At 40.4% G+C, this 27,967-nt stretch overlaps 3 protein-coding genes across 6 annotated transcripts in view; all 3 read right to left on the bottom strand.

The window, feature by feature from the left end:
• The window catches only part of arhgef10 (Rho guanine nucleotide exchange factor (GEF) 10), a 77,594-nt gene extending 71,369 nt beyond the window's left edge, over positions 1-6,225 (bottom strand). For 3 of the 4 annotated variants that reach the window (XM_017476729.1, XM_017476731.1, XM_047157878.2), the window contains exon 1: positions 6,061-6,225. The gene's annotated coding sequence lies outside the window, so the exon portion shown is untranslated. Of the gene's footprint in view, positions 1-4,117; positions 4,236-6,060 lie in introns of those variants that run through there. The other variant, XM_047157877.2, reaches the window with a different exon arrangement.
• A 7,301-nt stretch (positions 6,226-13,526) lies between these two features.
• On the bottom strand, positions 13,527-17,065 carry cln8 (CLN8 transmembrane ER and ERGIC protein). The gene is given in 4 exon segments (NM_001201111.1): positions 13,527-14,069; positions 15,320-15,679; positions 15,964-16,227; positions 16,991-17,065. Coding segments are annotated over 3 exon segments (849 nt in total). The 5' UTR covers positions 16,156-16,227; positions 16,991-17,065; the 3' UTR covers positions 13,527-13,772.
• A 5,678-nt stretch (positions 17,066-22,743) lies between these two features.
• Positions 22,744-27,967, bottom strand: part of dlgap2a (discs, large (Drosophila) homolog-associated protein 2a) — a 172,375-nt gene continuing 167,151 nt past the window's right edge. The window contains exons 13-14 of the mRNA XM_053682452.1: positions 26,697-26,849; positions 22,744-26,139 (exon numbers count right to left, since the gene is read on the bottom strand). Of these exons, the coding sequence (XP_053538427.1) occupies positions 25,939-26,139; positions 26,697-26,849 (354 nt within the window). The 3' untranslated portion in view covers positions 22,744-25,938. The remainder of the gene's footprint in view (positions 26,140-26,696; positions 26,850-27,967) is intronic.

Below are 27,967 nucleotides of genomic sequence, written 5' to 3'. Positions count from 1 at the left end.
CTGTCTCTCTGCTTATGCCTGTCTACTGTCTCTCTGCTTATGCCTGTCTCTCTGCTTATGCCTGTCTCTCTGCTAAACCTGTCTACTGTCTTTCTGCTTATGCCTGTCTCTCTGCTAAACCTGTCTACTGTCTCTCTGCTTATGCCTGTCTCTCTGCTAAACCTGTCTACTGTCTTTCTGCTTATGTCTGTCTACTGTCTCTCTGCTTATGCCTGTCTCCTGTCTCTCTGCTTATGCCTGTCTCCTGTCTCTCTGCTTATGCCTGTCTCTCTGCTTTTGCCTGTCTCTCTGCTAAACCTGTCTACTGTCTCTCTGCTTATGCCTGTCTCTCTGCTAAACCTGTCTACTGTCTTTCTGCTTATGTCTGTCTACTGTCTCTCTGCTTATGCCTGTCTCCTGTCTCTCTGCTTATGCCTGTCTCTCTGCTTTTGCCTGTCTCTCTGCTAAACCTGTCTACTGTCTCTCTGCTTATGCCTGTCTCTCTGCTAAACCTGTCTACTGTCTTTCTGCTTATGTCTGTCTACTGTCTCTCTGCTTATGCCTGTCTCCTGTCTCTCTGCTTATGCCTGTCTCTCTGCTTTTGCCTGTCTCTCTGCTAAACCTGTCTACTGTCTCTCTGCGTATGCCTGTCTACTGTCTTTCTTCTTACTCCTGTCTCTCTCTATAACCCATTTCTTGTCCCTCTGCTAAAGCTGTCTCCAGTGTCTCTGCCCATGGCCATGTCCTGTCTTTCTGCACAATCCAAGCTGTCTAACTGCAGCTGTCTGTCTCTCTGCCGTACTGTACTTACTGTGCCATGACCCCAGACTCAATAAGAGCTCAGAGGGAGTGAATAGGGTGACAAAGTGCTTTAGAGGAGACAGTGAGCTCATGCATACTAATCTCCTCTTCTCTCTCTCTCTCTCTCAGTCTGTCTCTCTCTCTAACTGTCTTTCTCTTTCTTTCACCATGATTTGTTCCTCCCTTCCCGTGTCCCAACACAGTACACATATTATGAGCTTCATGTTTCTTCTGTACTCTCCAGTCGATATCTCGTTGTCCTCTCGGTCTTCTGTCTCGCTTTTTCTCTCCCCTCAGACACGTCAGTCATCCTGTACGCCGGACTACGCTCAGGAACGTCCTACGAACTCGTCGGTAGAAATCATAGCGATAAAGCTGCGATAACGTTTCTTTAAAACGTTCCATACGTTTGTGAACGTGACGCTGTATTTAACATTATATAAAACACTCTGTAGACAGACAGACAGGTATGTAGACAGACAGGCAAACAGACAGACAGATCCTCCTCCAAAGTGCTGATTAATCTCAAACACACCACCACGGACATACTGGAGAGGTTTTATACATAATCAGAGAGACAGACAGGTCTATAGACAACAGGTAGTTAGACAGACCAGTGGGCAAACAGACAGACTGATAGACAGGTGGGCAGACAACAAGACAGACAGACAGACTGACCGATAACGCCACAGACAGACATACTAAACGGACCCACAGACAAGCAGACAGACATGTAGGCAGGTAGACAGACAAACAAGCAAGTAGACAGGCCAACAGGCAGAGAGACAGATAGGCAGAATGTCCGAGAGATAGACAGACAGGTAGACAGGCCGAATGACAGACAGACAGAAACGGAGACAGACAGACATATCTCTGTTCCTAAAAAAATCAGAGAGCATTAAAACTGGTATTACTGACAAAATCCGGCCAGGTCCTGTCTCACACACTCACACACACACACACACACACACACACACACACACACAGATAATCTGAGATAAACCCTGGTGCTGATTTATAGACTGCCATAAGGAACATGGATTTTAAACGCAGTTCAATATTTACTGATATGTTTAAAATCCCTCCTGTCATGTCCTCATGTCAGTGTGTGTCTTGGGGATTAGTCAGCACTCAGAGAAAGATCTTTCTCGAACGATCGATGTCGGTCTGCGCCTGGCAGTAATGACTGTAATTAGACGGGGTGTGGAAAATAAAATAAAGTGTTCACGTTAAAAAGTGAAGCCCCGAGGCACGAGAAAGTGCAGCAGTGTACTGACATCTGTTATTATCATGCACCGTGTGTGTGTGTGTGTGTGTGAGGGAGAAACTTGACCAGTCTTTGTTTCATGGTTGTAAATGACATTAAATGTAACTATAAACGGACAAAAAGCATGCCCTATTCACTACGTAGGCTGCTCAAACACCGACAAACAACACTTCATCATCGGGTCACTGTGGACGTGTCCCAAATCAATCACACACCCTATTCACTACACAGGCTGCTAAAGTTCCATTAAACAACAGTTCATCACCACCTCCGGAGATGGTCCGAGTACGGTTCGCTTTGGGGTCCTTTTAGGGGGTCTGAGATCACTCGGTCTGTTCACGAATGCATGCTGAACTGCTCAGAGAGCGTTTGGAGGGCTCAAACAAAACTCGGTGTGAAAACACCCATAAACACCATCACTAATGCGTCATCACCACCATCAGGTCACTGTGGGCGTGTCCCAAATCACACGCATACGTTTACGGATTCTGTTAATGGCTTTATGGTGGACTTTAGTAGTGAGCTCAGTGCAGTTTAGGATGCAGCCCTCTACAGCTAGCTGTGAGGAGTGTAAGGAGTGTGGTAAATCCAGACGATGTGTGTGTGTGCAACAGAGCGGTGTGTATGGAGCCAAGTGTTGTGGGCGGAGTCACTCCAGCAAAGTCGGAATATTTGTTAAACAAATAAGAAGCAGTGGGAGACGAGATCGCTCCCTGTACTGACGCAAAGCCTCACACACACACACACACACACACACACACACACACACACACACACACACACCTTTCCCCCCCCTCATCTTCATCATCTAATAGAGTTCCTGCCCTGATTCCCGAGAGCACTAGAGAGCGAACGCTGGACAGCGGAGTCATGTAGGAAGTGTGAGGGTTGAGACGAGCATTCCTCGAATTCCTCACGGCGCCCCATGACTGAGGGATTTTATTTGGGACTGAATGACTGTCCAACCAAAAAAAAACAAAAAAAACAAAACAACCAAAAAAAAGAGGACCAGCTTCTCCTTCCACTGAAGAACACAAACACAAAACAAAAAAACCTCTGATTTCAGTTTTTATACCATCATCACACTTGCTCATTAGGCGGCTGTTGACGTTTGGGTCGAGTCATGTGACACTGTAACCATAACAACACTCTTAACAGTCTAATCACCCCTCCTCGCATATTTCTGGGGAAGAAGGAGGAAACTGGAGAACGTGGATGAAACCCACATGGGACAGAGGGAGACAGGTAAAGCGTGACGCCACGTCACGTCCCGGCGAACGTCTCGTAAAAATACACACGTTCTTATTATTTACACTGCTACGATATTAGCGGTATTTTTTAATCTATTTTGAGGGACTTTTGGAGGTACTCGTTGTGTGTCCACCGCAGGGACCAGGGTCTAAATTAAGTTCCGGGTAAAATATTCAGCTCGCGCAAAGTCCCTAATCAGGAAGTGGAACTTTTTCAAAAGCCAGGAACTTTCGGGGGTGGGACTCAGGCGCTGAACATGCTGATTGGTTGAGTGCACGCAGCCTTTATTTTTTTCCCCCAAACACCATTTTTAAACGTCTGTCGCAGTGTGTAGTATTTGTGTTTATTGCGATTCGAATCAATACAGTCGAGTTTCTTAAAAATACGACCGATGGTCCGACGACGAGGTTCAGGCCTCGATAAGTTTTTACGCCGAGGACGAAATACCGCGGGAACTGGAAACGGCGACCCGCAATGAAAACGTATCCTTAAAAATATCAAGTTATTGATAAGTAAATATATCGTTACATCATTAAAATCATAATCAGTTTGACTGTAGCATACTTTGAGGCTTCGTATCCTCACCAAGGGCTAGTCTGATCATACGGCACTAGACGAATTTTGCCTAATCTTCATCATAGTTTAGACCGCGACGGAAAAGCAGACAACAAAGGTCTGGAGGAACCAAATGATCGCTGGGAAAAAAGTTCCTGGGATTAATCGTTTCGGCTTTGGAGAGGCGGAGTCTCTCAGAAGTGAAGATTGGGATGGAATCTGGATGGAAGCAGTACAGTATGTGGCTCTAAAACCTGTAAATACCTTTCAGCATTGATGGTGCATTTCCAGATGTGCAAGCTGCCCGTTCCATACGCACTAACGCACAACCGTACCATCAGAGACGCAGGCTTTTGATCTGAGCGCTGATAAAAAGCCGGACGGTCCCTCTCCTCTTTAGTCTAGAGGACGCAGAGTCCATAGTTTCCAAAAATATCATATTATAAATCATCATAACGAGGTTTTACAATGTTTCATTCACTAATAAACATCAACACTGGAAACAAATATCTGTTGTAAATGGAAAAAAAAAAAAGAAAGAAAGAAACGAAAAAGAAAATGGAGCGCGTTAGGAGCGATAATCAGAGTTAATGAGTTCATGTGAGTTTATAATTTCAGTAGATTGTTCTTAACGCTTAATTACGCTTTCACCGGAACTGGATTATCACATCAGCGGATTGAAATATTTGAACTTCCTATTATTATTATTATTATTATTATTATTATTATTATTATTATTATTATTATCCAAAAATATAATTGAAGCCATTTGCAAACTATACATATATTGTTCATTCACAATATATACCAATATTCACTGGTAATGAAATAATTAACCCTTTCGTGCATGGTGTAAACGCTTTTAGGAGAATATAAGCTGTCAATCAGCTCCAACTGAGAGCATTACTGAAAATTAATAAACTTCTGGAGCTCTCTAATCTATTTGTTGATTTCAATCTTTACTAACTTTCTACATTAAAAATAATAATAAAGTAAAACTTTTTTTTTTTTTGGCCAGACGACACTGTCCACCCTAGATTTGTAAAAAAAAAAAATAAAAATAAAAAAATATATATATATATATCAATTTTGTGTTATTGTTTTTAAATTAGTTTCGTTTGTTTTTCTTCTTCTTTTTACCCCTTCGCATCATTCAAGTCCTGAACTGTGTCAACTTTGTACGTTATTTTCTAAAAGATGAAAATAAAAAATAAAAAAAATCTTCTTGGAAGCAAAATTCAAACAAAATGCAATTGTAAAAAAATAAATAAACAAACAAATAAATAAATAAATACAAAAGAGAGAAAATATCAAGGAAAAATCTGGATAGCCATAGAAATAATTTACACATGAAAGGGTTAACAGAAGCTTTTAATTTATTAGATTAAATAATAATTAGCGGGTTTTTTTTTTTAAATCACTAATAAATAAGTAAAATAGATGGAATAATTACTGACATTATTATTATTATTATTATTATTATTATTATTATTAATAATAATAATAATAATAATAATAATATATATATATTTTTTATTAAAAGGCACACCAATCAATATAACATGATCAGTAGAATAATAAATAAATAAATAAACAGACATGAAAGAAAGAAAATCAGGTTTGATATCCGGTGACAAACATGTCCAGACAGTTCATTTCACGTTACTGAGTTTATATTTCTGTAGAATTGTAGGGGATTGTTTTTATTCCTAACTAATACTGTGAGATGAACTAATCCTATTTAATGTTACTGAAATGGTTGAACCAATAGTTTGAGTCTTGTGTTTGTTTATTTATTTATTTTTACAATATAAATCACTGCATGTTACTTTAAATGGCCAAAAATACAACTACAACACTGCGGGATTATTACAACTGGGTGACACAATTCCCAAATATTAATCCCGGGATAAATATCCACTTTTCCACGTCTGAGAGCTTCCCAACATCACCAAAAGAGCACTATTACAAGATCATAATAAATCATATAATCGGTGTTTATTTCTAAGCGATCGCCCATAATGCGCGTGCCTACATGCAGAATTCCTAAAACAGTCAACATTGAAACTGTTCCTCTTGCTCGTGAAATCATCAGAAAAGCCCCAGGACTGGAGTTTACACCCACTCCAAATCCCAACTCCCAACTCCTCCACCAGCTTTGGGAAGTTTTCTTTAAAGGAATTTCAGAAAAACATGCAGTTACTCACCATCATCCGAGAGCTTTCAGGTGAATAAAGCGTTCAGAAAGTTCCTGAGAAGCTGAAACACGCTCACTGAGGGCGGTTTAGCAGCTGGAGGAATTCCCACTTTTCCCCATTTCCCAAAAAAAAAAAAAACCACTGCCACTTTTCCGCAGCTCTTTTTTCCCCCCTCTCCTACACTTCAGGTCCCGCCCCCTTGCCGCACGCCTATTGGCGGAGACGTCAGAGCACGCTGCTTCCGATTGGTCAGCCTGCACCTCCATCACATTCCTCCGGCGCCTCCGGGCAGATAAAACGTGCACGTTCCAGCGAGTATCATGTGACCTTGTGAGGTGGCGCTCCCAAAACGGAGCTCAATCCCAGTGCAACCTTCCTGCACCCTTATTAGTGCCCTAGATAGTCTAATACAGGGGTCCGCAAACTTTTCCAGGGCAAGGCCCCCCAAATGGCATTAACATTTGACCGAGGCCCCCCTTTTACAAGATGTCTTTAAAACACATTAAAAATACAGACTTCTGAATATATCCCCCTTTTTTTATTATTAATAATTACATCTTACATCTTTACATTACATTAGGAATTGATTGTGTGTGTGTGTGTGTGTGTGGTTGTCTGAAAGTGAGAAAGACTAAACATACTAGTGGGAGGGATGGGCACACCAAATTGTTGAGGACCCCTGGGCGCCCCCTGGCGGCCCCCACTTTAAAAACCACTGGTCTAGTGGGTGAAACAGTGGCTGCGTAGTGCACTTTATTTCCAACTTTTAGACAAACCTGAACCTGACATAAAGGAAAAAATATCTATCTCACGCTCTTTTATTCAAGTGCACTACTGTGTGTGTGTGTGTGTGTGTATATATATATATATATATATATATATATATATATATATATATATATATGATGCCATTAGGATGTGGTCTAATGGCAGCTGCACACCACATAGCACACTATATACAGCTGTTTAGCCTATGTAGTCAAATAAAACTCCACAGGAATGCTCTCTTCCGGTGAAATAAACACTTCTGAACTCATTATAGTGCACTTATCATATCCCAAAGCCTATTTCCTATACATGTGCACTACATAGGGCATGAAACAAAGGCTGCACCCTAAGTAGTGCATTCTATGTCCAGTAGAAAGCCATGTACTGTATTAAACCTTCAGTGTAAATCAGGAGACATGAGGCCTGAATGCCAAGTATCACTCCCTATGTAGGCACACTATCTAGGGGATGGCCTAATGGCCGCTGCCCCTTACACACTAAGTCCAAATAAGAACTGTGTAGAAAATAAATGTTGAGAAATTTCACACAAACATTAACATTAAATGTGTAATAGAAATAAAAAATGATCCAAAATGAAATAATTGCTCATCTAAATGTCGAATAATACGGCAAATATAAATATAAAACTAGACATAAGCTGAAGTAAAAACAAAACTATTTATAAAATACTTTTTTTTAAAAATACACAAAAAAACAACATTGTAGTTGAATTTTTCAATGGATTTGAAACCCCGTGTGTAAGCGGACTATAGAAATGAAATAAACACTCCTAAACCCTCTGAAGTGCACTGTGTTTATATTTAAATGAGGAGTTGTTTGATTCAGATCCATATAAAGGCTTTCTCTGGGGGTTTTGATTCATTTGATTCTTTTCTCCACACCCTCCAGAGTGTAGTGTTAGATAGAGAGATAGAGAGATTTGGGATACAGCCCTTTAACACTTCTTTAGAGCAATAAAAATGTCAACAACAACAAAAAAGAAATAAATAAACATGAGGTTGTAGAGTGGGGAATTCCGAATCTTTTCCGTGAGTCGACTCAGCTCGGCAATAAGAATCGACTCTTTAGAATCTCAAACGGCTCCTTTCCATTACCAGCCCAAATAATTCAGCTTTTAATGTGAATTGCTTAATTGTTTTGTTTTTTTTCTTTTTTAAAGGAAAGCATTTTTTTCTTTGTGATGAAACATTATTAAACTCTGCACTGTGTTTGTTATATTTAATTTTTTTTTTTAAAAAATAACTATATCTGTTTATAGAAATTTAAAAACTAAAAAAAGAGATCCTTTTAGCACGATTTGTCCTTTAATGCACCACAGGACTGAATGGAGATTTTTTAATTTATTTATATATTCACACACACACACACACAGCATAGCATTTCACTCCTCTACTGCCCTCTAGCGGACAAAAAGAAACAGCATTTCAATTTGATATTTTGAATTAACAAAATAATTAATTTTTACATTGACAGCTCGAGCACAGATCCTCTCTCTAATGCACTATACGTCAATGCACCCTACTAAGTGCACTAGAAGTCCATGTGTAAATATAAAACATGGCTGAAATCCAAATATCTTTTCTGTTTCATCATGTACAGCAGTTAAAGACCTTGGAGTGATTATTGACTCCAGCCTATCATTTGATGCTCATGTAGATAATATTACTAGGATAGTCTTCTTTCATCTCAGAAATATTTCTAAAATAAGAAACATATTGTCACTACATGATGCGGAAATACTAGTTCATACTAGATTAGATTACTGTAATGCCATACTGTCTGGATGTTCCAGTAGGAAAATAAATAAGCTCCAATTAGTCCAGAATGCAGCTGCTAGAGTCCTAACTAGAACCAGAAGATACGACCATATCACCCCGATATTATCAATACTGCATTGGCTCCCAGTGAAATCTCGCATTAATTATAAAATACTTTTATTAACCTATAAAGCACTAAATGGTCTCGCGCCACAATATCTAAGCGACCTTTTGGTTTTATATGATCCGCCACGCCTACTTAGATCAAAAGATGCAGGCTATCTGACGGTACCTCGAATAGTGAAGGCTACAGCAGGGGGAAGAGCTTTCTCTTATAGAGCCCCACAGTTATGGAACAGTCTTCCTATTAGTGTTCGGGACTCAGACACAGTCTCAGTGTTTAAGTCTAGGCTTAAAACGTATTTGTTTACTCAAGCCTACCCTGACTAGATTCTGTTCTACTACTTCGCAGTCATAATGATCTTTTTTCTCCCTCTCTCCTTTCGCCGAGCCCCACACGAATTTATGGAGATACTAGAGATCCAGATCCTTTCTGCCTCTGGATGGAGCTCAAATCTTCTTTAATTCCAGACTGCTGGGACTACGGCTGCTCCTAACGCCATACAGACTTCATATAAATCCATAATGAACTTTTTCACACTATCTGTTGTTACCCAGATGAGGATGGGTTCCCTTCTGAGTCGGGTTCCTCTCAAGGTTTCCTCCTCTTAAAACATCTTAGGGAGTTTTTCCTCGCCACCGTCGCCACTCAGTGGCTTGCTCAGTTGGGATAAATTCACACCTTTAATATCTGTATACCGTGTCGATATTTCTGAAAAGCTGCTTTGAGACAATGTCTATTGTAAAAAGCGCTATACAAATAAAATTGAATTGAATTGAATTGAAATATACTTCCTTTTTATGTGCTTTTCACAGAGTATGACATAACTCATTAATTGGCACACTAAACCTCATAAAACGCAGCCGTAATACGTAATCCGTGCTCGCTTATTATTATTATTATTATTATTATTATTATTAAATTATACATTAAAATGTTTTTTGGGCATGGGAGTGAGTCAAAATAACCTCCACTTCTGCCTTTCAGCCTTTAATCGCTCATTTCGTGCTCCCAGCTATGTGTGCACTTTACCTTTTATGGAGTTTTGTGGGCGTCGCTACATGCAAACGAGCCGTGTTCGCACTTCAAGGTTGATCAGCATGAAAACCGGCAAACGATTTTAGTCCGGTTCGACTTACGCATTTGAACATTTTACGCACGACTTCACTAAAAGAACGATAAACGAGGCCCGATGTGACTAAATACGGACTATTCAATCTAATCTAGCTCAACTCTGATAAAGTTCTCGATGGTGCTTCAGTAAACATGATGTCGGGGAGGAAACCACCAACACGACACACTTTGTCACCACACGAACGTGAAGAAACAAGAGCGCATGACAGTGTAATGTTTTATTGGAAGAATATCGTAAACCACCGATTAAATCGTTACCATGTCTCATACCGGCACATGCCTCGTTATGAGTACCGGATATTAACTTAGTCAGGGGGTTTAATTACACAGAAAGCTCACAATTTAGAGCAACAAAACGTCTTCCCTAATGCATCCTGGATTCAATCAAAACAAAGTACAGTAAACAAAGAAGAGTGTGTGTGAGAGAGAGAGAGAGAGAGAGAGAGAGAGAGAGAGAGAGAGAGATGTCTGCATGCATCACACGACCTACACGTCAGCACTACTGAATTAAACATCCTTCACAGCGGAGCGGTTTATAAAGGCGATTGAAATCCAGTCTGTAAATCAGAACGTAAAAGATTATTAAAGTGCATAAATAACGCGGGAGGAAGGTCTGAGAAGTACACGAGTCCGGCGTGATGGATTAAAATACCTTTCTGCATTTGGAAATACTTTTTATGCGGAAGATTACACCTCAAGCACAGAAGTCTGCCCCTGAAGGTTAAAGCCTGATCAAAAGTTTGATGGGGAAAAAAACAAAACTAACAAACTTCCGTTCTCCTCCATTTTGGTGAAACGCTGATTGTTAGTTATTCATCTGCATAATATATAATAAGTGACTGTATTTTAGGGTTACAGTGTGATGCATAAGTATTCACCCCTACATATTATTGTGTTACAACCCGGAACTGAAATGGAATTAATTTGGACGACCAATCTCTACATGGTCAAACAAATTCACCTGTACTATGGACGTGTGGGGACACTGAAGCATGGTGGTTACAGATACATGTATACAGTGCTTTACATAGTATGTGGGGGGGAGCTAGAGATCTCCTCAATAACCACTAGTGTGTAGTGTCCACCTGGATGATGCGACGGCGGCCATAGTGCGCCAGAACTCCCATCACACACCAGCTTTTGTTGGAGAGGAGAGAGTGACGTAGCCAATTCAGAGATGGAGATTATTAGGGGAAGTGATATTTCGCCAGGACACCGGGGTTACACCCCTACTCTTTTAAGAGAAGTGTCCTGGGATATCCCTGGATACATATAAGGTGCTGTTTTTACAGTATATTGTCCCCATCACTATACTTGGGCATTAGGACCCACAGGGTGAGCGCCCCCTGCTGGCTTCACTAATACCACTTCCAAGTTTTCCCCGGGTCGTCTTCCATCCAGGTTCTGGCCAGGCTCAACCCTGCTTAGCTTTAGTAGTACACCAGGCGAGAACTATAGGGAGAATGATATTTAGAGGTACCCTTGGCTTTTTATTGGACGAATTCTCTTTATTCAGTCAGTGAATAAAGTGATTGAGAAGTCATATCATTGGTTGAATGGAGTCGAATGACTCCAAAAAAAAAAAAAAAAGAAGGTAAGAATAAACACAACCATGAGGGGAATTAATCAGAGAAACAACTACGCAGACAAGCAGCTCGACACGATGCTCCCGCCACCATGCTTCTCTGCTTCCCACCACCCCGAATTTAACGTTAAAGTCTATACTGTGTAGATTCATGACGTACGATTCTAATGATGTTCATTTCAGTTCACTACAAAATGTGGAAAAGTGTGAGAAGATGAACATTGATGCAAGGAACCGTGTATAGAAATCAAATAAAAATTTAAAAAATCCACTCTATCCAATTTATAAAGCTATGTTCAGACATCAGGGCAAATCACATGCTTTTTTTTAACGCGCGTATCAACGACGGTTCTCGGCTCAAGCGTCCAACCGTCGAACGGGATTAACAGTAGAACACGGGATGCTAAACGTTCAGACTTTACCTGCACGCGGTTGAAGACGACAGATATGAAACGACAAATAATATCCGATACTGAAACCCGTCCCAACACCTACAGCGGGTCACGTGCTCCGTAACGGACACGTGTGTAGCCCCGGCCATAACACGTGAAGATCTGGTATTAAATTTAAACTTGCGACAAGCAAGGAATATGTAGTTTACTAACGAAAGATTAAAGACCGGGCTTAATAATTCAATTTTTTAAAACAGAAGTCAAGGTTTAGTGGTTAACCCCCCCCCAAAAAAAAAAAAAAAACTGCTTAATTAACGTATTTATTAATGTAAATATGTAAACTGCTCACTAATTTATTACGAATAGTTTATTGCTGAACTCATTTTCCGTTATCGCTGCTGCTCTCATTCGCGAGCGCTACAGTCCTCGAAAAAAATTCTAATTATTGTAAATATTACAGTTATATTATAGTTATATGACAGTATTACAGCTTCACGCTGGTTCCGTCAAATATCCGATCTTCAGGAGGACCGCAGAAAAGCTACGCCAGTCGGAACAAGAAAGGCAACAAATAAATAAATAAATAAATAAATGACACAAAAAATGTTGGATTTGAGCTGTCTGCCTGAACAAAGCCTAAAGCATTCATCAGGAGAGGGGAAAAAAAAAAAGAAGCTAAAGTTACAATTTATTACATCACAAATCTTCAAATAGCGTAAACGCGACTCCTGGAGACCTGATAATTTTAATTTAAAAAAAAAACAAAAAAAAAAACACAGCAATCCCTCCAGTCAGGATAGTTAAAAGAATTCCTTCTTAGTTGGTCATGATTAAAGAAAAAATAATAATAATAAAAAAATAATAATCGCAATATTTGTTGCACACAATATTAATATTGTTATTTCGACACTTCAACAATATCGCTCCACCTCTCGAGGTGAAACCCAACCCAGAGGAAAAAAAACCTTAAACAGGTTTCTGTTTATTTTCGAATAATTTCTAAAAGTTCTGAGGTAACGTCCACGTTCCTGTCATGCGACGCGTCGATACGTGGAACTGCACAACAGTTTCTCCGTAAGAAACAGGAAGTGTAAATACGGATCACGAGACCCGTGACGGTAGGAACGCGATGGACGTTTGCGTCGGATTCGGCTCCAAACCTCAGGAGGAACGAAACAGCGAGTCGCTGAGAGATCCAAAAACACAACCTTCAGCTGGCCGGCTAACGTAGCACGACGTCAGCGGGATAACCGCGGCGTCAAAGAAAAAACTCATGCGGATGAGAATTAGGGCTGGACGACACGATATAATATCGATATCGTGATAAACTGTCCCAATACGCTTTGTTAAGATACTGCTGGTATTGTGATGTATTAATATTTGACATTACTTGTAAAATACATTAACAAATTTTTAATTACAGTGTTTTATTCCCCCCACCTTCTTCTCAATCCTAATTTATTTATTTTAATAAAAGTTTCGCCAAGAAAATATTTTAAATGTTATATATATATATATATATATATATATATATATATATATATATATATATAGCCATATCGTATATCGTAGAAATGCCTTCTAATATCATGATGATATTTGTCATATTGCTCCACCCCTATATGGAAATATAGTATTATAAATATGTAAATATGTGTAATAAACATGAATTTGGGACAATTCACCATTCACCAACATACATTTGGAATAAATTGCGTCCATGTTTGACATTTTCGCCTTGTTGGCCAAATCAACGAATAAAAGGAGACAAATAACGAGCTTATCGTACAATAAAGAAAACAAGCCGTTTTTGTTCGACTGCTCCTGCAATCGGAAGTACCCACGCTTAGTAACTCCCAGCCATGGATCATCGCCAAACGCCAAACCCTATAAAGATGAATATGAGGCTGGGGAACACGGTTCAGTAATACCGGCGTCCGAGCTCAGTTCCTGTGGGCTTTGCCGTTCTCGGGTGCTGGCTTGCTGCTGAAGTTCCAGTCGACGGGGTTGAGGAGCTGCATGGTCTTCTTGTGCAGCCACAGGGGGTTGATGATGAGCGTGAGGAGCGCCAGGCCGATGAGGAAGATGAGGAGCTGAGGAAGAGGAATGTGCACAAGCAGTTCGGGCCAGTGACACCAACACACCCACCACATGTAGTACATCAGCACCATGCGGCAGTGGAACATGTGGATCATCAACCACTGATTCGCTCGCCACAGCAGAGTACGACACCAACCAGCCTGCATGCAGAGAGAGAGAGAGAGAGAGAGAGAGAGAGACAGAGAGAGAGAGAGACAGAGAGAGAGACAGAGACAGAGAGAGAGACAGATGCTGTCTAGCAATGACTGATTGTTAAATAAATAAGGAATAAATGAGGGCAATAATTAAAATAAGGAGATCGTTTGTTGTCGTTGAGATTGCACGACCATGCATCTGCAAACCGATCATCAGCTCATGTCACATGATGCGTGTTTACAGTTAAGTGAAAAAACCTTTCACCCGCTTCGTTCTTCTTTTTGAAACTAACCGATGTCGTGATAGAGGAACTACCCTGAGGAAGTTCTTTCTAAACACACGCATAATAAAATAACACAGACAATAAAATAAAACACAGTCATCCTTCAGCTATGGATGTGTCCCAAACCACACTCAGTATATAGACCACATACACACCAATCAATCAGATATGGGCGTGTCCCAAACCAAACCACAAACCCTACTCACTATATAGACCATATAAATCATCATACGCGCTACCCAATCAGACCACAGTGGACGTGTCTCAATCTACACTATATTTACAACATAGGTCACATAAAACACCACCATAAATGCCTCTCCGTCACCATTCGACCACGGACCTGTTCCAAACCACCAATCTTATTCCCTATATATTTATTTTTAATAAACACCATCATAACTGTCACACCATCAATCGACTAGGGTGGTGTCCGAAACCACAATCCCTTGGTTTACTATATATGTATATTTACTACATAGGCCACATAAGCTCCATTATCAGTCCCAAATGACACCACACGAACGCGGCCATGAACGTAGCACCATCACTAATTCAATTTGGATGTGTCCCAAACCTCAATCCAGATTCCCTATATAGAGCACATGAAGCACCATCATGATCGGACTGTGGACGTGTCCCAAACCACACGGGCGTATTCACTCTGTAAGCATCACCGTCAGTCCACTGTGGGCGTGTCTCGAACTACACCATGTGTGCTATATAGACCACATAAACACCCTCATAAATACGACATGCTCGTTAGTCCACTATACCTGTAGCCGTGTCCCAAACCACAATCCGTTTATTATGTAGGCCAGATAAAACGTCAGTCTAACGCGGACGTGTCGTGGGGTCCCAAACTATACAGGTAACATGTCTTTAAATGGTGCAGTGCATTATGGGACTTCATGGCTGCACTGTGTGTTTTTTAACCAATAGCATCTTTCGTTTCAGCCTGGCTCCTCCCACCTTGAGCAGCATCCAGGAGATGCAGGTGAAGGGCGTGCTCATCTCCAGCAGCAGCGTGATGATGGCCAGGAAGTGGCCCATGTCTGCGTACAGCGCGGTCCCGCTGAAGCCGGCCAGGGCGAAGGCGTGATGGGCGGCGAGCGGAGCGTCGAAGGAGCGGAACACCAGATTGGAGCCGTGCAGAGCGACGTTCTCGAACGCGAAGAACCCACACGCAGTCAGCAAGGTGAACCATGACCAGCCCGTCTGTCCGAGCACCTTATCGCTGAACAATGGGCCGTCCTCCATCAGCGCCCGTAACCCCGCCCACGACCCCTGCAAGCCGAAGATCGCCCGCGTCGCCGCCAAACACCAGAACACCTGCACACAGACGCGCATCACATCACGTTAAGTTTTGTCTTATTACAGAGAGAGAAAAAAATGAGTACGCGGTTATCTCAAACAGAAAATCACCAAGTACCCCTCAACGCAGAACCAAAAGTCCAGGGGGTGAAATCGGACCTGACCCAGCTCCTCCCGCATGGGCGGAGTCTAACCATAAGAAGACAGAGTGCGTCTCAAGACGGATGCCTGTTAGGATCAGGTACGATCTCCACCTCCTGGACTTTTAGTTCTACAGGAAGGACTCTCTTAACACCCCACACCTTCTCTTTAGCGGACAGAGAGCGGTAGGTCTGGGACAGCAGGGCAGACAGGAAGTAAGTCAGGAGGAAGACGAGGCTGTAGAAGCCGAAGCCGAGGCCGAAGAGCTGCAGCTGTACAGATGTGGAGCTGTAGTCCAGGTCGAAGATGCAGCTTGTAGGATGAGGCTTCTCTCCGTTCACCGTGCCGTCCATTTTCTCTCAGCTCCGAGGACTTCCTTTACGTGGGGTGACGGACGCCGGTCCCTCAGCTCACGAATCAGACAGCTGCAGGAAGTAAAATCAATCAGAGACAGAGTCAGTATCGAGACATACAAATAAAAATCATTCTAATCGCAACCTCGTCGTGCCTTAAGAACAGCGTCGGTCCTGCAGCATCGTGGTTTCACACACACCATCTCCCTCAGAACCCTTTACAGCTGTGAAAGCAAGTGAAAACAGGAACTGACCTGTTCCACAACATTACATGTGACTTTAAACAGATAAGTATGAAACGTCGTTCTTTAGGTTAGAAAGTAAACACATTTCCATATAAACCACTATAATAACTCACATCATATAAAAAATAAATAATGAAAAGTATTTGTTCATTGGGAACGCATTATACTATGGTAACGTCCCGAAAATATAAGTAGTGCACTTATATAGGGAGTAGGGGGCTATTTAGGATTCAGCCCTCATAATTCATTTCTTTTATTTTTTATTTAATAATTCAGAATGCCAGCTATACACAAATTTACACAAATTTAAATTTGAACACTTTAAAAAAAATATATATCGTGTTAAATATATATAAATATATATAAGTATTTTAAATATATCGTGCAATTTGTTATACCCTATCAAGTGCACAAACTAAGGGTGTAGTGAGTCATTTAAGATACAGCCTTCGTATCTTAGTTGAGCTAGCTAGCAGGCTACGCGATACAAAGCTAATTTAAGCTCCCTACGTCCTCAATAAAGCTCATAAGAGTCTAAACTGTCATTTAGAACGTATTAAGATGTTAAATAGAATGAAAACATATCTTACGTATGTTTTGGAAGAAGTTACGAACTCCATGCACAGGCGGCGTCTCCTTTTCTCCAACCCAAATAACTAGCGCTCATATGACAGCCATTAGGTCAACAACGACAGCACAACCCCCACCCCTGCTGGGCTTTCTCTGGCTGTCGATTGGCTGATACGGGTGTCAGTAAAGCACTGACGACCAATAGAATTCGAAGATGAACGAATCGGTGCAATTTTTTGAGTAGACTCTGATTCCAGGTTTTACGAACCGATCCTCAAAGTCAATTCTTCAGTTTAAAACATTTTAGCTGATATTAATTAAACATTAAACAAACGAACAGAAAAACCCGAGATCTTGTAAAATATAAAATAAAGATTTGATAATTTTCCATCATTCATAGTCTGAACATATCAGAGTGTGGAATCGACTCCCAGGCTTCAGAGTCGACTCTCTGTATCCAGCGCCAGAAATCCTTAGAATCGACTCTTTTTGGATTCGATTCTCAGTCCTAAAGTGAACTAAAAACTTAGTGAATAAATAGTAGAAGCAGGCGGAAGAAAATGTACTCAAAAAGATTATACAAGTGGTTTCTTCCAAAAAATTTAATGGCAGAAATATTTACATTTGATGAACAATAAATAAACATCTCATTGAAAAGATAACCCAAAGATTCAAAACTGACCTTGAAGGTCTCCAAACCATAGTTTTAAACATAAAATGAAAGCAGTTGAATTAATTGATTAAAATCCAATAGTGCAATAAAATGTCAACAAATGAATCAACTTATATGACATTCAACAATGCGGTTACAAAAAGCAATGAAGCCAATAATAAATCAGACATTCAGTAATATCAGTTACCTTGCATGCCATCATAACAGTGTATCAAAACAACCCAGGCAACGTAAGATTAAAGAAACAAAACCATGAGGAAGAGCAGAAAATAGTTCTGCTTCAATGAAGCGTCATTTATATATTTATATATCTATATATATCTATATATATTTCTGTACAAATCATGAATATTTGGTATTATATTCCTCCTTCGTATTGATATGATAGCCTATACAGTATAATAAATGAAAATATTCTTAGCTAAACGACTACCGCTTTGTAAATTATATCTTCTCTTTTTTTTTTCTTTTTAAATGTCTTTTCACATTTCGAGAACCAAGCGACTTCTCTCGGCCTCTCGTGACTCCACGGAAAGGTGAATAAAACATACAGCAGTTTCAGCCGAGATGGGTTTTCGGATATAAATTCAGTAATGCATGGTACATGTGGATGGTTTCAAGTAAGAGGAAATCTAAAGATGGATATCATCGAACTAGCTTAATAACGATCACTGCGCTTTCTTCTGAGCAAGTCATCCGGGCTGGTATTATGGCGCATCTCTTGATTTTGGGCAACGTGGCGGTTTCGGATCGTGATAAGACTGTACCGGGGAAGAATTTGGTAATAGTTTCGACAAAATGTAGCTGCAAAACTCAACACGATCTCACGACTCGTCAAATAAACCGATGTAAAAAGTCACGGAAGTCTGAAAAGGCGGTAAACTGTAGAAATTAGCATGAACCGCGGAGTTTTAAACCGCTTTCTTCATAAGAAATCTTTCTTGCTCGTTATATTTCTCACATATATTTTGTAAGCTTGAAAAGACTGTGTGTTCACATCTTGACAGAATTGCGGTAATATGTATATACAATTTTTAATATTAAAAGTAATAATATCGTCACAGTTACGCAGTGCAGTGGAACTTGAAGATTAGCTCGAGCATTAACGTATGCGTTTTTGCTCTCGTTATTGTAATTCGTGACTCCGAAGAGATTCCCAGCTCTGAGCGGTATCGAACACTCATCATCTCATCATGGACAGGAAGTACGAAGACGCAGGGTAAAATCATTTCCAGGAAGTTTTATAGACACATGGAATTTTATCCTCTTCGCTCACGATGGAATATACATATATATATATATATATAACATATTTTACCTAATTTTTGAGCAGTGAAGGATTCTAGGCTCAATAAAGAATAGAAATGATTGCTGGGATTTAGGTTTGACGCAGTAAAGTGACAAATCCAAACCGGGCCTCGTTGATTGTTGTAGTGGACGTAAAGTTCTGTTAAGGCTACTTCTAGGAAAACGTGGAAGTGTGGAAAAGGGGGCGTTACCGCAATTCCAGCATGACGCGAACACACGACACGCATGACTTTGATAATATTTCTGAACTCTTTATAACTCTGTACCTCTAACAGCGTAGAACATTCTGGAAACATGAAGCGCTCTAGGACTCCATTACTTTAACCTTCTAATGAATACATCCTGTATTAAAAGTGTGTAGCATTTCAACCCTAAGTCTTACTTAAATAAATAAATAAACCTATGAATAAAATCAATTAAATAAATAAATAAATATATCCTTCGTTTTAATTTATTCATCTTCGGTGAAGTGCTTTATCCAGGTCGGGGTGGTGGTGGAGCCGGAGTACTGTATATCCCGGGAATACTGAGCGTGAGATGGGATGCCAGTACATCGCAGGGCACCACGCACACCCACACACACACACACATTTTCACACACTCGTTCAGACCTAGGGGGTGATTTATCTTAACCAATTCCCTTAGTGGTATGTTTTAGGGAGGTGAGAGGAAACTGGAAAACCCAAATTAAAGCCACATGGTGATGGGCAGAATGTAACCCAAACTGAGGATTGGACTACAAGTAACTAGGAATAAAAATAAATAAGCCACAATAAATAACTAAATAAACGTTAGGGGAAAAAAAAAATTCAATCCCAGGCCCTTGTAAATAAAACCGTTTCTGGGCACTGATTAAAACTAGTCCTGAGCCTTTAACATCTAGAATTAGCAGTCAGTATACTAACTTGTCCAGTTTTCCAGATTATGGATTATACCCTAGATCTACGTATTCTACGGAAAACACTGTACCACGAATTCGGTACCGAATAATCTAGATTTGTTGCGCGCATGGCTGCGTTTGGGAATAAGGGATGAACAGACATTCTTGGCAATTAAAAACAAAAAATCCAACAGAAGACCGAAATGCTGTCCTGCGCCGGTGAGAATAACTGAGGGGGGTTGGGGGGTGGGACAGACTTACGAGGTTTGGTGTTTTCACCCTGCATCTCACACTTACTGAAAGAACTGTACGCTTTTGAGAGTGGAAACCAATTAAGGGGGTCTGTGAGGAACCCGCGAGAGAAATCCCACAATGCACTGCACACATAACTTCATTAATAAGCACCTCACATAGCTGCAACAATACACAGGCCACATCTGCAAAAGCTTCACTTTTTCTTTTTTCTTTTTTTTTAAATAATCAAAACTCGAATGCATAAAAAAAGAGTCCAAATGTAGCACAAAAACACATTCATGAGTAACGATGGGAGGAAATACTAACCCCCGGCTATGGTGTCTAATATTGTCCATGTTTAATAGGCAAGTACAAAAATGTCTGAAGTGTAATATTCTTTGTGAATAACTGTTAAGTTGATTACAGCCCGACTTGCTTTTTGTTGCATTGCGTCACCGCTAAAACGCATCCCAGCATGTGACCATGTCACCGTCTGTAATGATACTGTAACGCGACACAGTGTAAGGCATCAGGAGCGAAGGTAATCAATAAGAACGTAAGCGTTATCCTAAAACGATCGATGTCAGGAATTTGGTTAAACCACAGCAGCTGTATTTCTGCTGAGGAGGCCAGAAAGTTTAGTCCAAAATCTGCTAAGCAGAAATTCAGGCCCAGGAATAAACTCAGGAACTTTATACTCTGGCCTTTAGCCTAGAAACTTAAGTCCAGCAAGTTTAGTCCAATGCTTCAGTCTGGGAACTTAAGTCCAGGAATTTTATACCTGGATCTTCACTTTAGTCAAAGAGCTTAAGGTCAAGAACTTAAGCAGAGCAATTTAAATCCAGAAATGTTAACACTTTAGCTTAAGAAGTTTCCGCACAGCAATTTTAGCCCAGAAACTTAAATCCAGCAACCTCCATGAAGGAGTTTAAATCCAGGAACTAATGTCTGGGGAAATATAATCCAAGACGTTTAGTTCAGCAATTTTAATGGCCACCTCAATCCAGGAACCTTATCCAGAAACTTAAGGCCCAGGAACTTTATTCCAGAGACCTAAGCTCAGAAATTTCAGCCCAGGAACGTCAGTCCAAAACAGTAGCCCCGAACATAAGACTGGGAACTTTAGCCAAGGAATTTAAGGCCAGGAAATTTATTCCAGAAAACTAAACAGCAGAATTATGGCCATATTTCTTTAGCCAGGAACTGATGTCTGGGAACTATAGTCTAAGAACTGCCATCCAGTCACTTTAGACCAGGAAAGTTTAGACCAAGGACAGACTTTTAAGACCCAGCAACTTTATTCCGGTAATTGCCATAAGTTTGTTTGCTAGAATTCCCAGACCTCTGCTTAAGCTGCTGGTCTAAAGGAACACCTTTAAAGGAACACCTTTAGACCAGCAACTTAAGCAGAAGTCTGGAAATTCTAGCAAACAAACTTATGACAATATTTTCAGTCCAGGATCTTAAGTCCAAGAATTTAAGCCCAGGAACTAATGCCTTTGAAAGTTAGTTCAAGAACTTTAACCTAGCACTTTTAGTCCCCCACTTTAGTCCAGGAACCTTAGGGTGGAAACTTAAAGTCCAGCAAATTTACCCCAGGAACTTAAACCCATGGATTTAAGCCCAGGAACCTTCGCCTAGGAATGAAAGACATCAATTTAGGGTCAGGGACATAAGCAGAGAACTTTAGTCCAGCAACTTAAGCAGAGGAATTTAAGACCAACATTTTTTCACTCAAGGATCTTAAATCCAAACAATCTAAGCCCAGAAACTAATGTCTGGGAACTATAGTCTAAGAACTTCCATCCAGTCTCTTTAGACCAGGAAACTAAGGGCAGACTTTTAAGGCCCAGGAACTTTATTTCGTTAGCATAAGATCAGAGATTTTAACCCAGTAATGTAAGACAGGAACTTAAAAGCAGGAACATAAGTAGACACCTTTGGTCCAGCAACTTAAGCAGAGGAATTTAAGTCCAGGAACTTAAGACCACATTGTTTTTTCACTCAAGGATCTTAAGTCCAAATAATATAAGCCCAGGAACTAATGCCTGGGGAATACAGTTCAAGAACTTCAGCAGTGTTAGTCTGAAACTTTAGCCCAGGAAGCAGAGGAATGTATGTCCAGGAAGCGTAGCAATGCAACTAAAGTGCATATTTTCAGTTCAAGAATTTTAGCTCAGGAACTAATGCCTGGGAACTACAGTACAACAATTTTAGTCCAGCAATTTTAGCTCAGGAAAAAGGCGTAAACCTAAGGCCCAGGAACTTTTTTTTTTTTTTGGCACGTTATTGCACACTCTTCTAATTTCATGGTGATGAATTAACATGCTGACGAGGGTGGTAACATTAAGGTTTATTTTTTTTTGCGCAGGAGAGTCTCAAGATGTTCTGGGTTCCTGGTTAGGTCCTGTGGACATGGACCAGAAACCCTGGAACCACCAGGTCTGGCCTTTGGTGGAAATAAGGATACAGAGCAATAATCTAATTCGGAAAAATTCTGAGCTCTGTTTTTTGAATGTAATTCCACTGATGTTAAATCAGTGCTGTATTCAGCATTTAAAATAGAGCTGTCAATTACTAAAATTTATATATATATATATATATATATATATATATATATATATATATATATATATATATATATATATAATGAAATCGTTTGGATTTCAGGCCAGACGTTTGATTAGTCTAGTTGTATAAATCTTTCACATCTTTAGTGATGCCTTGGTAGAAATCTGGGCAGAATGACATGCACTGCACTGTCTGAGGTGACAGATCTGATCTAAAATTACTAGTAAAGGTCAAAAATAAAGGAACCGGAAATCTGTCGTGTGCTAGTGCCTGCCAGGAGCGAGGCTTTCAGGCGAGCAGCGTTTCTGCATATATTATCGTAATCTTGTGACAGGCCTTGCTGTGCGTATGTGCGGAAAGACAAGGCAGGCCAAATGTCATCTAAGAAAGGTGTGTGTTACACACAAGCCTGCCGTGTTAAGACGTCCTCTCTCCTTCTGAGTAAAACAGCACGCGAGACGATCTCTCAGGTGTGACCTTTTTTCTTTTCTTCGTAAATACAGATCTCAAACTGACATGTAGGCAAAACAACATAAGGTCATAAGGTCATATAAACAAAAAAAAAAAGGAGGCTGAGCTGAACTTCTTGATTTGGACCGAAGTTCTGACGTTTGCAGCACCGTAATTGGGTGGATTTTGTGAAATCGTTGATCGCACAATAAGCTTCATAGCGGGATTAATCATAGCGCCCGGTCACTTGGACGCGCACGACAACGGACGCCAGAAGAACCGAACACCAAACACGCTTTATTTCTGTTCCACCCAAAACAACAACAACAACAACAACAACAACAAAAACGAAAAATTTCCCCCACTGGCTCTGTTTTCGGCCGTATCCGAACGACACATCACGTCTCATCACCATCAGCCGTGGAGGGAAGCCGGGGATAACAGAATCGCCCTCTGAAAGGTCACGGATTACTTAAAAAAATCGCCGCTTTGATACAGGCTTGTTCGATGTGTCACACCGGGCGCCACGGAGACGCAAAACACGGATCATATCCGTTCCACTCCAGGTCAGAATAACGGAGAAATGAAGCTATTTGAGCAAATTGTCAATCTTGCGAAGGTAATAACACGTCTAATGACTAGCCATGTGGAGAAGTGGAGGAAAACCCGAAAAGCTTCGTGTGACCGTAGCACGAACGAGCTGAATATTTGACTTTCTGATGGAAGGTGCGTTTAAACTCCACGAGCATCATTTGGCGGCACAAACTCTCGTTCAACAGTCGTTTTATTCCCACGTCAGTAGCATAAATAAAAATAAAAAAAAAAATAAAACATGACTCATTGTTTCATGATGGCTGCTTCAAAATCCAGGCAGGAGAAACCGATAAAGACGTCTTTATCTCTGGTTTTCTGAAAGCTGTGCTTGTCGCGGATGGAGCTGCCAAGGCCAGAAAATACAGTACGACTCGTGTTTTTAGCTAGCTTCAGACGTAGCATTGGAACCAACCATCCGTTTTCCATAGCGCTTATCCTACACGGGGTCACGGGGAGCCTGGAGCCTGTCCCAGGGAACGAGGGCACGAGGCGGGGGACACCCTGGACGGGGTGCCGACCCATCGCATTCACACACTGAGGACAATTTAGAAACGTCGATCAGCCTACAACACATGTCTTTGGACTGAGGGAGGAAACCGGAGTACCCGGATGAAACCCCGGAACCACATGCAAACTCCACGAACACAACGCGGAGGCGGGATTCGAACCCCCAAACCGGAGGAGCGCGAAGAAAACAATATTATGTACATCACAGAGTCGATTATAAATCCACGTTCAGTGCAAAATCCTCAATCTCCGTAATCCTATTCTTGTCATGTCTATAATCATTTTTTAATCTGGTTCCAAAGCCACACCCATCGGAAAGTAAGCGTCACAGACGTATCCTTAATAACGCACCGACCCTAATGATTTACAGCCCTGTCGCAGGCTTCATTTTCCCGTCTCGGCTCATTTACCTTTTCGATTCAGACGCCAGGAAATGACCCGTGAACGCGTTTCTCTTTGAAATGTTCAACACGACATTTTTCTTTGCTTCTGCCTGGATTCTGAAGCCGCGACCACAGAACTGTTAGCGTACGATTTCTTTCTTTCTTTCTTTCTTTTTTACCGACAGAAAAATATAAAAGAACCCGAGACTCATCATTTGAGGGAGGAAAGGTTGTTTGTTGGTGATGACGGTGGAAAAAAACCCCAAAACAAACAAACAAACAAACAAACAAACAAACAAACAAAGCCTAGAAATCGCTCCCGGTACGTACACAACCTTGCAATTCAACTGCAACAATACGTCTGCGAACGGCAATAAATACATTTCCCTTGGAAATACATACACGAGTATATTTAGAAGAAGAAAGTGCAAAAATGCTTTTTGTTCTCAAACCATACATCGGCGATTCAGAAGCTCTAAGCAAATCCATCCCAGAAAACAAACAAACAAACAAACAAACAAACAAACCAAAAACAACCAAAACCACCCAGTCTGATGGGGTGGAATATGAAACGTCACATAGATGAGATATTTCTGCGCTAAATCAGGCGCTCGACGATAGACTTGTGTCTACCTGAGTGACTTTAAAATTCGATTTGAGACTTTTGACCTTTTGACCTATCGCGCATGTTTGAGGTATTTGACACGTCGGCACTTTTATAACCGTTACGAGGGTTAGAACGATGTTCATCTGAACTGAGAGACAGCGATAGAGAAGCGAAATAAATCAATAAATAAATGTCACCCCCTGACTCCATATCAACAAAAACATCAACAACAACAACAACAAGAAAAAAAGCGGTGAGCTCGTGCTGGTTTCAGAGCGCAGTGTCAGTAATAGCACTTCGATAATGTGAAAAATCCAAAAAGCACCAAGACTTTTAGCCACTTCTCACACACCTCTCGTGAACAGTATAGCCAAATGTTTTTTTTTTTTTGTCAGTTTGTTTAACGATACTTATGTAACTTACTGAATAGCACTAGTTTAGTGATACGTCGTAAGGCTGATAGCACGTAAATGCCTAAAGTTTGCTTTTGCGAAACGTAAGTTTCTCTCCACGTATCGAACACGACAGCCTCAGACACCGTTCTTAATATTCGTAAAAAAAAAAACAAAAACAAAACAACAACCCTATTTTCTTCAGTAATCATGTTTGATTATGTTATGTTTAGATATTGTTTTTCGAGAGATGGGATATTCGGTATCGATCGATAGTGGTTTGGCTGGTTGACGGTGATGGTGAGGTGAGGATGATGATGATGATGATGATGATGAAGATGGAGCTGCGATGAAGCTGTGGAGAGTCTCTCAGAGTCTCGTCTGGGCCTCGGGGATGTAAATCTCGATGCTGTCGGCTCGCTCTGTCGCCGAGTTCTGCCGGAACGACGCCGCTCTCTTGGCGGCCATCAGGCGCCTTCGCGCTTCTTGTCTCTGCCGGTCAGGAAGATCCAGAGACTTCTCCCGCGTCACGCTCTTCTTCAGCATCTTCTTTGGTACAGGGGGTGGGAGCTGAGATTTAAAAAAAAAAAATGGCAAACACAATTGATCAGACAGATGACAGAGTCACATCACAACAGCAGAAAAAAAAAACTACTTGAATAAACAGCCTGAGAATTATTTTTTTTGGTTTGGAAAAATCATCTGTAGAAAAAATCAAACACATAAACGACATTAAACACATTAAAGTGAGGAATAAAAGACTGCCGTGGTAATTATCTAGCAAACTCTGAGCAGCTGCTTTGTTAACAGTTCTACAGATATTTGATGGAAATTTTGGAAGTACAAAAAAAAATTTAAAAATGAAAAGTTGGAAATGTCGCCCCCTAGTGGTCTGGAGCAGTTTCTGCACGTGCATACACTGTTGACTTCTTTTTACAAATTAAATTTAAAACATTTTTTTCCCTACATATGTTCTGTTATTTCACTGTAAAATCACGTGAAATAAAACTGGGAAATGGCCTTTGTGAATTCAAAAATTAAAATCGGAAAAGAAAGGTGAGAGATTTTCTTTTAAACCGAAAGATGTCCAAATGCTTGAAGCGGTCTAGCATCCAATCAGAGCGTACCTTCTTTACAGGACTTTCTATAATCCTCCAATCGTTGCTCTTGATCTTCTGCAGCTCGTCGAACTTGGAGGTGACGTCGTCAATGGAGAGCTGCAGCAGGTCCCAGAATCCAGCCAGGTCCTGAGAGGTGGGCCGCGGCATGGCACTTGGATCCTGCACCGGTCACAAGTTTAAACGTTTAAACTTTTTACGCTGACTTACACAGTAAAGTACAGATATAAATGATTCATGTATAATGTTTTGCATGAAACGAATCGTCACGTTCCTGCTGTTTACAGAATGTTTACAGTGTGTTTACATCGTGTTTTCAGTATGTTTACAGTGCGTTTACAGTATGTTTACAGCGTGTTTACAGTATGTTTACAGAATGTTTACAGTGCGTTTACAGTATGTTTACAGTGTGTTTACAGTATGTTTAAGGTATGTTTACAGTGTGTTTATAGTGTGTTTACAGTGTGTTTACAGTGTGTTTTCAGTATGTTTACAGTATGTTTACAGTGTGCTTACAGTATGTTTACAGTGCGTTTACAGTATGTTTACAGTGTGTTTACAGTGCGTTTATAGTGTGTTTACAGTGTGTTTACAGTATGTTTACAGTATGTTTACAGTGTGTTTATAGCGTGTTTACAGTATGTTTACAGTGTGTTTACAGTATGTTTACAGTGTGTTTACAGTATGTTTACAGTGTGTTTACAGGGTGTTTACAGTATGTTTACAGTAGCTGTGCTTCTCCTGTAGTACTCTGTGGCTATGAGCAGTGTGACACTAATATAACACTACATATGGATTCAGAGCTCAAGGTTGATGACATATCTATATATTATTAATATTATTATTTTTAATTTATCTATTTCTTTCCATTCCATCTGTTATTTTAAACCAATATAAAAATTGTTGTTGTGAAATGTGTTACTTTAAAATCAAACCTACAGTTTCAAAAAAGTAAATTTTTTTCTCAATTAGTATTAGTATAAATAGTAGTGTGAGCAATCCAGAAAAGTGACATTTAAAATTGTCTATCTATCTATCTATCTATCTATCTATCTATCTATCTATCTATCTATCTATCTATCTATCTATCTATCCGTTTATCTATCTATCAATCCGTCTATCTATCTATCTATCTATCTATCTATCTATGTATCTATCCGTTTATCTATCTATCAATCAATCTATCTATCTATCTATCTGTTTATCTATCTGTTTATCTATCTATCTATCTATCTATCTATCTATCTATCTATCTATCTATCTATCCAACTGTCTATCTA

Source organism: Ictalurus punctatus, chromosome 9, assembly GCF_001660625.3.
Source record: "Ictalurus punctatus breed USDA103 chromosome 9, Coco_2.0, whole genome shotgun sequence".
In the NCBI taxonomy this organism is placed as follows: domain Eukaryota; kingdom Metazoa; phylum Chordata; class Actinopteri; order Siluriformes; family Ictaluridae; genus Ictalurus; species Ictalurus punctatus.
This window is presented reverse-complemented; position numbering and strand designations above follow the sequence as displayed.